The 13,125-nt window shown below is 32.8% G+C and overlaps 2 protein-coding genes across 2 annotated transcripts; one reads left to right on the top strand and one right to left on the bottom strand.

The window, feature by feature from the left end:
* Positions 1 to 94: 94 nt before the first annotated feature.
* On the bottom strand, positions 95 to 7,453 carry LOC105333941 (all-trans-retinol 13,14-reductase). Its single transcript, XM_034481596.2, has 12 exons — positions 7,180 to 7,453; positions 6,899 to 7,081; positions 5,497 to 5,606; positions 4,950 to 5,087; positions 4,619 to 4,823; positions 3,882 to 4,079; positions 3,422 to 3,541; positions 2,557 to 2,677; positions 1,913 to 2,043; positions 1,581 to 1,747; positions 1,199 to 1,358; positions 95 to 978 (listed from the first exon to the last, which is right to left on the bottom strand). Exons 1-12 carry the CDS (start codon positions 7,400 to 7,402, stop codon positions 827 to 829), a joined length of 1,908 nt encoding a protein of 635 aa, XP_034337487.2. The 5' UTR covers positions 7,403 to 7,453; the 3' UTR covers positions 95 to 826.
* Positions 7,454 to 7,605: 152 nt separating this feature from the next.
* LOC105333940 (ran-specific GTPase-activating protein) lies at positions 7,606 to 11,739 on the top strand. Its single transcript, XM_011437181.4, has 6 exons — positions 7,606 to 7,734; positions 9,009 to 9,112; positions 9,312 to 9,469; positions 9,726 to 9,854; positions 10,415 to 10,480; positions 10,656 to 11,739. The coding sequence occupies exons 1-6, from the start codon at positions 7,720 to 7,722 to the stop codon at positions 10,871 to 10,873; spliced, it is 690 nt and encodes a 229-aa protein (XP_011435483.1). The 5' UTR covers positions 7,606 to 7,719; the 3' UTR covers positions 10,874 to 11,739.
* The last annotated feature ends 1,386 nt before the right edge of the window (positions 11,740 to 13,125 follow it).

Raw genomic sequence — 13,125 nt, forward strand, 5'->3', positions numbered from 1 at the left:
ACCCGGCCTTGAATGATGGTGAATGAACTTTGCACTAACTCCCAGCTGGTCGTCTGTTTATAAAGTAAGTATATTTGGACTACCGATCCCGATCGGATATTTGTAAATTGTTTTATTCAAATTCCTCTAAACAAATCCCACAATAACAAATAAATGACAAAAGGAATTACACCAATAATAGTAAGAAAAATTATATCACATAAATATAAATAAATTATACTTGACTCCTCTAAACAAATTCCACGATCAAAAAAAATGAAAAAGAAAAAAGCAAAATTACATTAATAATACAATATGTAGTGAGAAACATTACATTTCACATATATAATATATATGAATAAATTATACATGTATCTAATACAGTAATAATAAGATATTTCTGTACTCTGAGATTTACAAAAGAAAAAGAAAATTACATCAATGACAGTAAGAAAAATCATAAAACAGATATATTTATATAGATAAATTATACTTTAGCCCTCTAAGCAAATCCCACAATAAAAAAAATGATGAAAGGAAAATAACATCAATAGTAAGACAAATTATATTATATATAGATACATGTATATATATGTGTGTGAATAAATTATACATGTATCTGATATAATAATAATAAGATATGTCTGTACTCTGAGATTTACAAAAGCATCAATAAGGAATGCTTTCATTTCCAGTATGAAAAAGAGATTTGCTGAACTTGTACTGTAATTTTTCTGACAGATATAGAAACATCAGTAAATATATAATCTCATGAACATAAGTAACATAATCTATAAGCAAGATATTATGCACCACATTCCTGGACATTTGCTCTGATACGGCTGCATCATTTCTGCTTTTTTTCTGTATCTTCTGACTTCTTTAGTTCTTTCTGGAGAGCCTGGAGATCGTTGTAAAGATTTCGGTTCAATAAGGCTGAGGCACACAATAGCCCACCATACAAACCCCCAGCTAATCCTACTGACATCACATCCTGACCTATATATAATCAATGAAAGAAAAACGAAATATTACCCCCAAAAATTGTTTCATTCCAAAACTGTTTATAGTCAAAAGATAAAGGTTTGAACACTTTAAAAAACAAAAAACAAAAACTATTTCATCTTCAAAAAACTCCTCAAAGAATTCATGTGACCATTATCAAAATGTGAAATGAAAAAGTGAACATTTTAAACAATATCGGAAGAACATGGGTTACCTGTCAAATAGAGCCCAGGGATGTCTGTTTTTGGTCGGAGTTGGATGCTAGTCTGGGGTAGAAATCTGGCCATGTTATGATCTAGTCCATACATTTCTCCATGTTGGAACCCGAGGTAGTATTTGTTACTGAGTGGCGTTCCTACATCAAAGTACTCCACCTAATACAAAAAGAGACACTATACAGATTACTTATTATTCATCACATTTAAAACAACAAATGGGAGATTACTCTTTCATTAAAATAATCCAAAACTTACTCATTGTGGCTACTCATATATATTTGTCTTGGAGTGAGGCATTTTTCATATGCAGAAGAAACAAAATTTTTGTAAAAAATTTTATTTGATTTTCTTTAGGACTTTGATGAGTCTTAAACACACCTTGCCCTCCATTTTGGGGTACAGCTTGATACACTGCTGAAGCATCCTCTTCCCTATGGCTGTCTTGATCGATTCATAGTCCTCACCCCTGTGTTTGACCCTTCCATTCTCCCAATCTTGGAACCATTTGTAGTGAGACCAGGTGATGATCAGGCAGGTAGATTTATCTACAATATACATGTAGGCCCTGAACAGCTAGCCGTGAAGATTTTTCTCCCATTCAGTATTTTTTGCTCATTTAACATCAGACATCTTTTACTATGAAGAGCTTAGCTACATTGATCTTTAAGATTTTTGGAATAAAAAGATATCTGTACCACCTCAATGATTACCTGGATTTGTCTCATGCCATGATGGATCCTTGGCCGAGGGGAATGAGATGAACATCATGGGAACATCATGGTTTGGCAGTTCTTCTGTAGAAAGAGCACTGTATTCATCATACAGTTGTTCCAGGTCTGGTCTGAAATAAAAAAGATCCTCATCATCATCCTCATCCTCACCATCATCATCACACTATAACCATCATCATTATCATTTATTTCTTTAGTCTGACATGTTATGAATATGACATTTTCTTAAACACACTATGGAATCAATAAAATTCATGGAGGTTAATTTTCGTGGATTAAATTTTACAGGTTTGTGGGGATGTAATTTCGTGTATTCTCTTGTACCAAAATAAGGAAATATGACTTTATAACCCTATTTATTTATTCGTAAAGGATGTTAATTCGTGAATGAGACGTACTGATGATTTCCATGAAAAGTGAGTCACCACAAAATCTAATGATTCCACATTAGATTGTATAACTGATATCTCTCTATATAAGATAGTATTACTAAGAAATCTGTATAGTAAAATAGTGTTTGGGAGAAAGGAAAACAAGCATATTTAGATGTTCAAATGTACATTATAAAGTCAAACTGTTATTTCATTTGATTTTGATACAAGAAGTCTACAATGAAAACTAACCTGGTAAAATGCCAACAGTTGTGGGCCTGTATTCCCAGGTCCTCCTTGCTCCCGTTCAAGCCCACAAAGACAGTTAGAAAAGACACACTTTCTCCAACCTTGTTAATCATGGGATATATTGCTAAAACACAAGATTTAAATCAAAGTACTGAAAGTACTGAAAAGCGCTAACCTAGCTTGGTTCTAAGAAAATTTACTGTGTGCAAGCGTAGGCGGAAATGAGCCTTATTGAAATTTTGGTTTATGTTTAATGAATATCAATTTAAAGTATCGAGGGCCAGACTTCTTTAAATATATGTTACTTTCTGAAGATGATGTGAATTAAAGCTGAACACGACTTGTATATGGATACTTGCCTGAAAAAAGATATGTTAAAATTACAAATTATACCTTTTGAACAGTAATTTATCACAGTTTTTGACATTTTCTTGCAAAGAATCGATTTTATTTTTCTATATTTTAGCTTCTGAATACGCACTATATTTTTTCATCACTCCGTAGCATCCCGTGCTGATGTACGTAAGCCCCGCAAACCAATCGTATCTACTCGGCCATTTCCGTCACCCAGATAACTGGTTCCCTATACCTCTTACCAGTTTAAATGATGTATATTTCTGCCCATAGAGGGCAGTTATTCCTTGCACCGGAAATAGAAGTCTAACGACAATAAAGCGCTGAGCTATGCTTAGCGCTTTAAAAAGCATCAATTACCAAAATCCACACACAATCTTCTTTATAGGTAGACAATAAATGTAATACTAAAGCAGGTTATTTTATTCTGAAATGCTCTTTACCTTAGAAAATAACCCCATGAACCACCAAAGATAGCATTTATTGTTTGTTTGGCAATCTGTTTACAACCTACATGACTTTGTGGCCACCTCTTTTGGCAGAAGATGAAAGAATGTGTTGGCTACCCCTGCATCAGATACCACATGTTTGGCAAATATTTCCACATGAGTGTCACCCTTTCGTAGTTTAACACCTGAAAAATCAATAGAAAACTAAATACCAGTAAAAAGCATTGCTTATAAAGTTACAAGTAAATAAAACCTGTAATGTACTGCACAAAACATATACGGTATGTTGAAACTTTCAAATATAAACAAATGGTGATACCAAACAATTGCTTTCTTGCATTTTTGCATTATCTTTCTTTTAAAAATACTGATATATGAAATGTCAGATGAATGAAGTTGCTCACATTTTGCAAAAAACAAAAAATTGTATAGTTGAATGACAACAACAACAAGTAAATAATCACTGCATGCTAGTAGATTTAAACCTAAGAATCACAAATGTACACTGTCCTCTCCAAGACTGACCTACAGCCCTGCCTTTCTCAGACATCAGTATCTCAGACACTGGGGCATTGACGAGGACCCGCCCATCTTTCTCCTCAATAACCTGAATCATCTGGAAGGCCAGCTCGCTGGGCCCGCCTCTAATGTAGTGGGCCCCACTGAAGTAGTGGCCAAGGATGACAGAATGCAGACCAAAGGGGGTCTTTGATGGGACAACACCTGATGAAAATAGATAAAGAAGTTTTATTATTATTCACTGAGTACTAGTTTTTGCTGATTTGTCAAGCATATCATATCCATGATATCAAATGTACAACAAGAAGCAAATCATATCCATGAAATCAAATGTACGACAAAGAAAGACTTATGCCAGCAATTTTTATTGGTAGAGTCAGTAATCTCACTGAACTTATGTGCCCTAAAAACTGTATGTTTAACAAAAATCAGAAAAATTTATGCAATCAAAAACATGTACCGGTATTAATGAAACCACATAACTGTTCAAAAATATTACTTATTTCATATCATGAGTCTGATTGTTAAATGATATATAAGCAATTTTTTTTATACTTGTAAGTTTTAAAGAAAATAACAGAATCTTAAAATTTCATTTATGGTAAACATTTTTGTTTAAGAAAAAAATTGCAGCAAAACTTGTATAGGCTCATTGTATACAATTTGTATTTTAACAAGCAAACAAAATTTAAACAAAGAAATAGATAAAAAAAAGTTGAAAAATTCTGAGGATAATATTTTACCATAATCTCCAAATATGTAGGCCAGTGTAGCTTTTAGCTCTTCGTCATCTATAACGCTGTCCAGTACATCTTTAAGTGAAAGTTTTCCAAATTTACCATAGGCTTTGAAAATGATGTTGATCAGTCCAGTTGAGACTAAAAGTTTTGCCAGCCATTTCGGGATAACTTTGAGCACTACACATCCAGTAAAAAAATGTCTAGCTTCCTGAAAGTTAATTAAGAACAACATGCACATATGCAGCAGTTTTTGCTTTTGCAATCTGATAATCCAGCTAGCTACATTGTATATAGCTTACATTTGATGTGAAAACTTTGAAACTTTGGGTCCTACCTTGAGCAACTTGAAAAACTTTTCAATTCCTTCCTTTTCCTTTGGAAATCGGGTTATCAAATTTTCTATGATCTTTTCTTTGTTGGACACAAATGGAAATTTGCTGACTTTTCCTTTCATTGGGTCTCCTATTGCAACCTTTAAAAATGCAATCAATCTGTATGAGACACACCGTTATTTGCTATGATTGATTTGTGAAAAAACACCAATAAGCCAATTGCATTTTTTAACATTTCAATGCACATGCAGTGAAAAAATATATATATTTATTGAAATCTACTTGAATCTAGTATTATATAATTATTTAATGCTTGAGCAGTCGATAGACCCGATTATTTTTCCAAAGGTGCAGGGAACAACTCAGTATGATCTATATTGCCCAAGGCAAACGGCCAAGGGCAATAGATTATACTGAGCTGTTCCCTGCACCAACGGAAAAAATTCGGGTCGGTTCGAAAATATTCAAATTGTAATAAAACAACGAAATCCCTTCGATAAGGTAATAATAGATATTATATCAAAGTGGTAAAAAATATAATTCACTGACTATATCATAGGCTTCATCCATTAGTGGATACTCCACCCTACCACCTGTCAACTGATCCATTAGAACCCTATTCTCAAAAGAAGGGTCCATTTTTCCTATGTAATGAATGCCTGCAAACAGTAGAGATAAAACACCATTATAGTAAAATTAAAATCAGTTATGGTTAATTAACAATGACAAATTTTATTTTTTGATTTTTATGATTTCAGATGGAAATTGCTTGAATGGATTGGTATTATAGTCTGTCCCAAGATATTTATCCAACACATTTTCATAAATTGTTCTATATCTATAAATATCTCTGGGTTCAAACGATGTTCATTCAACAGTGAAAAAAAAATTCCAAGATTTCCCCTTTAAAACGCCTTCTCTAGCTTGTCAGATTTCAATACATGGCTAAAAATTAAAAGTCTATGGGGATTTTCCATTGCTCAAGAGATGCAGATACCTGGATGATAACGTTGAAAAATTGCGAAGTATTTTGAGTGACTTTGAAGAAAAGATGTTAACATTCCCTAATATAAATCTCTGTAAAGATATCATTTTTCATTTCTATGAAGTTTTTGAAAAAAGATAATGTGTCAATGAAAATATCTTCAAAATTTTCCCTTTCGTTAATTTCAAATGCACTTCTTTCACAGGTATGCATATTTTTATCAAAAATCTTTCAAATGTGCGGCATATTAAATATCTTGGGACAGACTATAATAGCAAATTCAATTAATTGTAACAGTTAAACATCATGAATTTTAATTTTGTAAAATTTCTCTATCTTGAATACCATGGATGGTTTGAAGTTCAAGAGAAATATATCTTAAATCCTTATCATCTCTAACTCTTGAACATATTATACATGTATCATATATTGGGAATGTATTTCTTTGTTCCATATTGCATTTGAGATATGGCCACATAAAATTAATTTGTAGATTCTCATCCCCACTCACCCCTCTGAAAAAGGTCCGCCTCAATGCATTTTATTTCATTGTGAAAAAAAAATTGTGTAGAAAAAAAATTTCAGGAAAAAAAATCATGCGGTATACAAAAAATTCAAAACATTTTAATGGCTAAGCATGTGGATTACCGATTCCAGACATGTTTGTTATCATAAGGATACAAATGTCTTCATGCATTAACAGTTAAGTCCAAATAAAATGGAATTAAAATATTACTAGTGGGTTTGTTTACTCATATTAGCATTAACAATTTAAAAGATTGCATCTGTTGCTATTTCTAGAACATGAACGAAACAAAAAAGGGTGGTTTTAAAAAAATAAAAAATAATAAATACTGTGGTAAAATCCACCCACCCGCCCCATATTTTTTGCAAATCAGGATGAGAATCTAAATATTAATTTTATGTGGCCTATCATAACATGTTGTTTTTTTTTTTTTACTTTACCTGTATCAAATTCAAATCCTTTATCATGGAAGGTGTGGCAACATCCTCCGGCCTGGTCATGTTGCTCCAGCACCAGCACTTTTTTGCCAGCCCGAGCAAGCAGAACCCCCACACTCAGACCTCCAATGCCACTCCCAATGATCACCACGTCCAAGTTCTTGGGAACTTTGTGGTTCTTGAATCCTTGCAAAAACGCATACATATATAGTTTCAATACCAAATTTTAAACATTGGAAAACAATCTAGCTTTTATTCATGCGCGTGTAAAGCATTTAACATACTTTGTTTTAGTATCTGATCACGACTTTTTTGGTCAGTGATCAATTCCTGGACAGGTTTCACGTTTTTAACTGAGAATGGATTTCTCCCCGGTCTGGGCCCGGAAAACAAAACTGACAGCAAAAATATAAATACATAGAGAAGAAAAAGAATTCCAAGAATATATGGATTATCTACAAGGTATTGAATGGCCCTCCCAACAAATGCAAGAACTCCTGTATTCATCGTTATGTCTTAACAACAGGATACAGCTCGCATTTTCTCTGCATGAAAATCGAACCCGAAGTGAAAATAACAGATCAGTTTAACCATCTTATACCCCACATATCATCTAAAATTCCGAGTTTTAAAAATGAGCTTAATTTACCGATAAAACGAAAACATAAAAATATAAACAATATGAATTATATCTAGACTGTAAACACAATTTACGAAAAATTATATCGGGATCGTTATCATGAAATTTATTTTTCAGTTTAAAAGACTAGAGAAATCGTGAAAGTTGTGATTAAAAAGCGAATCTACCACCATCTATCATTAATATGGCTGATGAGAAGGTAAATATGATTACCAGTTGAAAATACAACTTATCAGCATTGGGATTAAATTCGTAGTTTTCATATATTTACTTCTATTTTGCTGGAAAAACATGTTCTTCGAAACCACCTGAAAGTGGAAAAAAAATCCCTCCATAGCTAGGTTGATGATGTAGGGTAAGAGTGGATACTAAACATTTCAAAGTATCTATCTCTATTTACCTCTATTCTTTGCAACGGACATTTGTAAAATAAAACAAGTAAATGAAAGGTGCCTACAAATTTCTGTATTTGGATATGGTTTACAACAAAAGCTGGGTTTTTATAAGGTGTTCTGGGGCTTAAACTTAATAATATATGTAAATGGTGTAACTGTTGGGCCGAGCGCAGCTTATTTGGTTAAAACAGAGACAGTACTGTTTGATTTTTGTAAAAGAGAGAATAAAATTCATTGTCCGCTTCTACTTAAACCAAAGTCAAACCACAGGGGCTTGTGTAAAAAAAAAAAATAATAATAACGTTAAAAAAGTGGGTACCTTGGTGGAAAAATGACAGAGAGCGCCATCTTGGATAGCGTTTCGCTTACTTAGCTGATTTCTCATTTAAAACATTATACCAGAAACTTGCTCCAATTCGTGTTCTTTTTAAATGATTCTCCTTCAAGATCCCCACTTCAGGTCAATTCTTTTTAAGTCTACATCAACAAATTTTATTTTTTTCTCACATAAACATCTGAAATCGACTCCTAGGCTTTTCCATGACAGAGATCTCGCATGCAGTACTTTCACACTCTGCAGAAGCCAGGAAGTTGTCGATTTTGAGTGTTTACAGAATGAAACAACCAGTTTTTTTAATGTTGGTGAAAAAAAGAACAAAAACGGAGGTGATAGCTCAAAGAAGAGTCATTTGTAAGGGAATACATTTCGGCGCATATGTCTAGTTTAACAATTTAAATGAGAAATTAGCTGAAGAAGCGAGGCGGAGGTTGAAATGGATTTTGAGGGGTGTTAATTTCAACTCTTACCCTCCCAAACAGGCACAATTTATTTTATTATACTGAATGTCTTTTTTTTTTTAAAGAAACTGAACGGAATGAGGTGAATTCTATGGCGAACTGTACGCTCATAATTTATGTGCATGTAACAATTTGTTGTATTACCCGTTGCTAAGTGTGTAGCTAACACTGAGGGTAATAGAACGATTATCAACTGCATATTAACCAATCAGATTTCAGTATTTAAACCAATCAGGTTTCAGTATTTAACATGAAAGTATAATAATAATATTTGTTGCAGGAAGAAGTAGTAGAATCACCTGAAATACATTTTGAGCCAGTAGTTAGACTACCAGAAGTTGATGTCAAATCCCTGGAAGAGGATGAGGCAGAGATTTTTAAAATGTATGTGTGTAATTGTTCTCTTGGATTTAAATTCCATCATTTATTTTCCAAATTTATGCAAAATGAAGAAATTTGTCGCGGAAAAAAAAATAAGTTCAGTTTTGTTTGTTTCCACTCCAAGTTACATGCTCGCAAGTAGTTTTATCTTGAAATCAAAAGAGAATTCAATGTTATATTATGATTGTGTTCTTTATTGTAGGAGAGCTAAACTCTTCCGGTTTGATAATGCTGCTGAGCCCCCAGAATGGAAGGAGAGGGGCACAGGAGATGTCAAGCTGCTTAAACATAAAGTTACTGGTCTAATACGATTACTAATGAGGCGAGACAAGACCCACAAAGTTTGTGCCAATCATTATGGTAAGGAAGCAATCTAGATGTGTGAAGAACTGCCCTTATAACAAGTATAATAGTTTTATTTCTGAATTTGGGCCCAGAGGGCATACAAGATTAGAATTATTAGAGAGAATATGTATTAGAGAGTACATGTATATGCATTAGAGAGTATATGTATTAAAAGCACATTTGAATTATCACATTCACATATTCGGATAATTTGCCATAAAATGAATAAGTTTGTGGATGGTTGATTAGACTTGTCTTTTTGTGCTTGTAGTGACCACACAGATGGAGCTGAAGCCTAATGCTGGCAGTGACAGGGCTTGGGTTTGGCCTGTTCCCTCAGACTTTGCTGACGAAGAAGCCAAACAGGAACTGCTTGCAATTCGATTTGCAAATTCAGAAAGTAAGCACCAATTAATTTTTTTCCCCCCACCATAAGATGGTCAATGGCATAGTGTTACCCTTTTCAGTCATTCTGTTAGCATTAACTTTCTATTCATTATCTCGGCAACAGTTGAACATACAACTCTAATTTGATAAATGAATACATCATGCCTGTCAAGTTCAAACTTTGTCCAGATCTGATGATCAAACTAGAATTTCAACTAATTGAAAATTGGTTAAAATAAAAATATCCGTAAAAAAAGTTCTTGATTTTTTGCTAATAAAATTTTATCAGCAGGAATTTTAATGAAATGGGAGGCAATTCCAAACGTACAATCATTTTATTATGGCCTTATATAACATCATTAAACATTACAGCATGAAACTTGCTTGCCATTAATAAGATAGTTGCTTTATTTTAAACTTTAAATCATACTCACTATTTTGAATTTCTGATAAAGCATATTACATTTTGTGTCTGCATAATGCATATTGTTTCATCTTTTAATGTGTTTTGAATATGTTTGCATTTGATTTCAATATATTTTAAAAAATTCACTGTATTGTTTTGTTTTATAGATGCTCTTAAATTCAAAGAAAAGTTTGAGGAAGCAGGCAAAGAAAATAAGAAGTTAGCTATCCCCAGTAAGTGGTCATTCTGTATTTTGTTGAATATTATATTTTTAGACAAACTAAACCTAGTCCCTTTCATGCTTCAAGATCATGGCTAAGTTCATTGCCAATATGATTATCAATTACATGCATATATTTCTTAGAGATTCTTCTCCCTGTAGTTTACCTCATGTGCTCTCTGTTTTAGATGGTGTGTCAGAAACAGATGAACAGAAGTCCGAGAGAGTGGGTCAGGAGGCTGGTGATACAAATAAAACCGACGACGACAAAGAGACGAGCACTCTGACAGATAAACTGGAAGATTTAACTGTTAAAGGAGCAAAGAGCTCAGATAGTGATGCCTCGAAAGAGGAAGGCGATTCTAAAGATAAACCCAGTGACTCAAATGAAACAAAGGCAGCATAGAGTTCAGAGTTGAGATTCGTTGTGATCATGCAAGTGTATTAACAGGGTAGCAAGAACTCTAGACATTTGTCAAGAGATATGCTCTGAATTAGGTTTTGTCGCTTCTCAAATTTAAAGAGCCTACTAGAGAAGGTTGAAAAGGACAAACCATGAGAGTATTTTATAAGTACACACGTTATACAAATTTCCATTTTGCAAGATCTGTTCTTAAAAGAGCATAATTTTTTATGCAGGAAACTTAATGTGGTTCACTGTACATGTAAAACTATGAAAAGTTGTCTTTTAAAATTGATTGGCTACTTTTTTTTCTGCACAGGAACCCCTGCTTCTTTATTGTCCATTTGTTGTTGGGAGTTAGGGTCATGACATTTTGAGTTCAGAGTGTATGGATTGTAAGAAAAGTCATGGACATCAGTGAATGGATAGAAAGTGATTAATCTCCAAGCATTTTATTGAAGAAAATTATAACTCAGAAAAAGATGTTTTCTTGTTGTACTTTTTATTATGAAAAATATTGTATTAGGTACTTCATGTATTATTATGAATGTTTCCAGTATAATATATAATTGATAAGATATTTAGAAGATTTATTTTAGAACTCTTAAATTTGTAAGGAATGGGTTGTTATTTAATGTTATGTATGGACAGTATTATTTAGTTTTGTTTTCAGTCAGCTTGATCTAAATATTTTTTTAAAAAACAACCCAAAAAACTACAGCAGCATCCAGTTTTGGCCTGTTTCAACACAGGATGAGAATATTACAGCTATTGTAGTATCAACTTGTTTTGTAAATTGTTGTTATAACGAACAGTAACTGCATCAACAACTGTTTGTGATGAAATAAATTATCAAATAATGTGAGAAAGAGTTAATGTGCTTCATCTTAACATAGAGATTCTACTCATTATTCAAATATTCAGTTTTCATTTCTCTGCGATTAATACATGCATATAAATTCATCAGATGGGTATGCAAGTCACTGAAATCATTTACCCCAATATTTAGAGGTAAATGATGTTTGATAAAAATATCATGAATAGTCTATAATATCCTTGCAAACGAAGTTTTTTGAAAGTGTCTTCTGTTACAAACCAAAGAATATAACAAGAGTAGAGCAACGAGTGGGTCATTCGTTAATGTTGGAATTTCGAGTTGGGAAAATGAATTATAAGTTAAAATACATATAGTTTTAGAAAATATCGGATCCAAATATTTATTGGAACGACTTTAACCAATAAAAATGCGTTTAAAAGGTTAGCACATTACGAACTCAACTTCATTAAAAAAAGGGATGAAACGTAGAAATCATTCCAGAAATGAATTAAACATTTGGTAAATGTGAATCGGGTTTGTGTGCACCATTTGTCTGGAAATAACGAATATAGTAATTTTCATTTCCTAATTAAACCCTCGAACCTTAAAGCGGATTTATATGGACAGGAGAAAACATATATTTACATGTTTGAGCGCAGTGGCGTCGAAAGCAAATTGAAAGAGAGGGGCTAGATTTGGTTAGGTTTTAGACTCGGAAATCTTGAAAAGTTTAAAAAAAAAAAGGGAGGGGGGACTTCCCAAAAATCAAAAATCATGAAATTCCTAATCCGTTGGAGGGGGGGGGGGGACTTCATTTCATTATTTCTTCGTAATACTTCGATTACTTTATGAAAATTGATGGTTGTGCAAGAAAAAAAGGGGGGGGGGGTATGGTTAAGAGTTGTTAAATATAGTTTGACAAACCGTGAATTTTTTTTTTAGATAAAGTATATTTTGCATTCGCAATTTGATGTTTTCGGTGTTAATTATAGTTTTACACTTCTCAAACATTGATGATCGCATTGAGTTTGGATATAGATTAACGCCATTAAGTAAAGTTTCACGGATGATAAACTAGGTTTATCGAATCGTAAACTAAAGTTACTGTTAAATAAAGTTTATGAACCATTACCTATAGTTTTATTAACGATTCTTTAACTATAGTTTTATCTGTATAAGCATGTCTAATGTTTGTTAACTACATGTATACTAAACGAATACTAATCTAAGTTTATCTGTCTGTATATTACATTAGCAATAGATTTTGCTTATAAATGTTGATTCGCGTCTGTAAACTATAATTTACATTCGTTAACTATATTACAGAGTTTTTATTCATAGTTTCGCATTATAAAACATTATTTATCTGAAAAACTATGTTTTGCAAAAGCAAATGGTTCTTTATTTTTATAGATGATCGTATGGTCGTTAAGTATGG

The sequence above is a fragment of the Magallana gigas genome, chromosome 3, assembly GCF_963853765.1.
Source record: "Magallana gigas chromosome 3, xbMagGiga1.1, whole genome shotgun sequence".
Taxonomy (NCBI): Eukaryota; Metazoa; Mollusca; class Bivalvia; order Ostreida; family Ostreidae; genus Magallana; species Magallana gigas.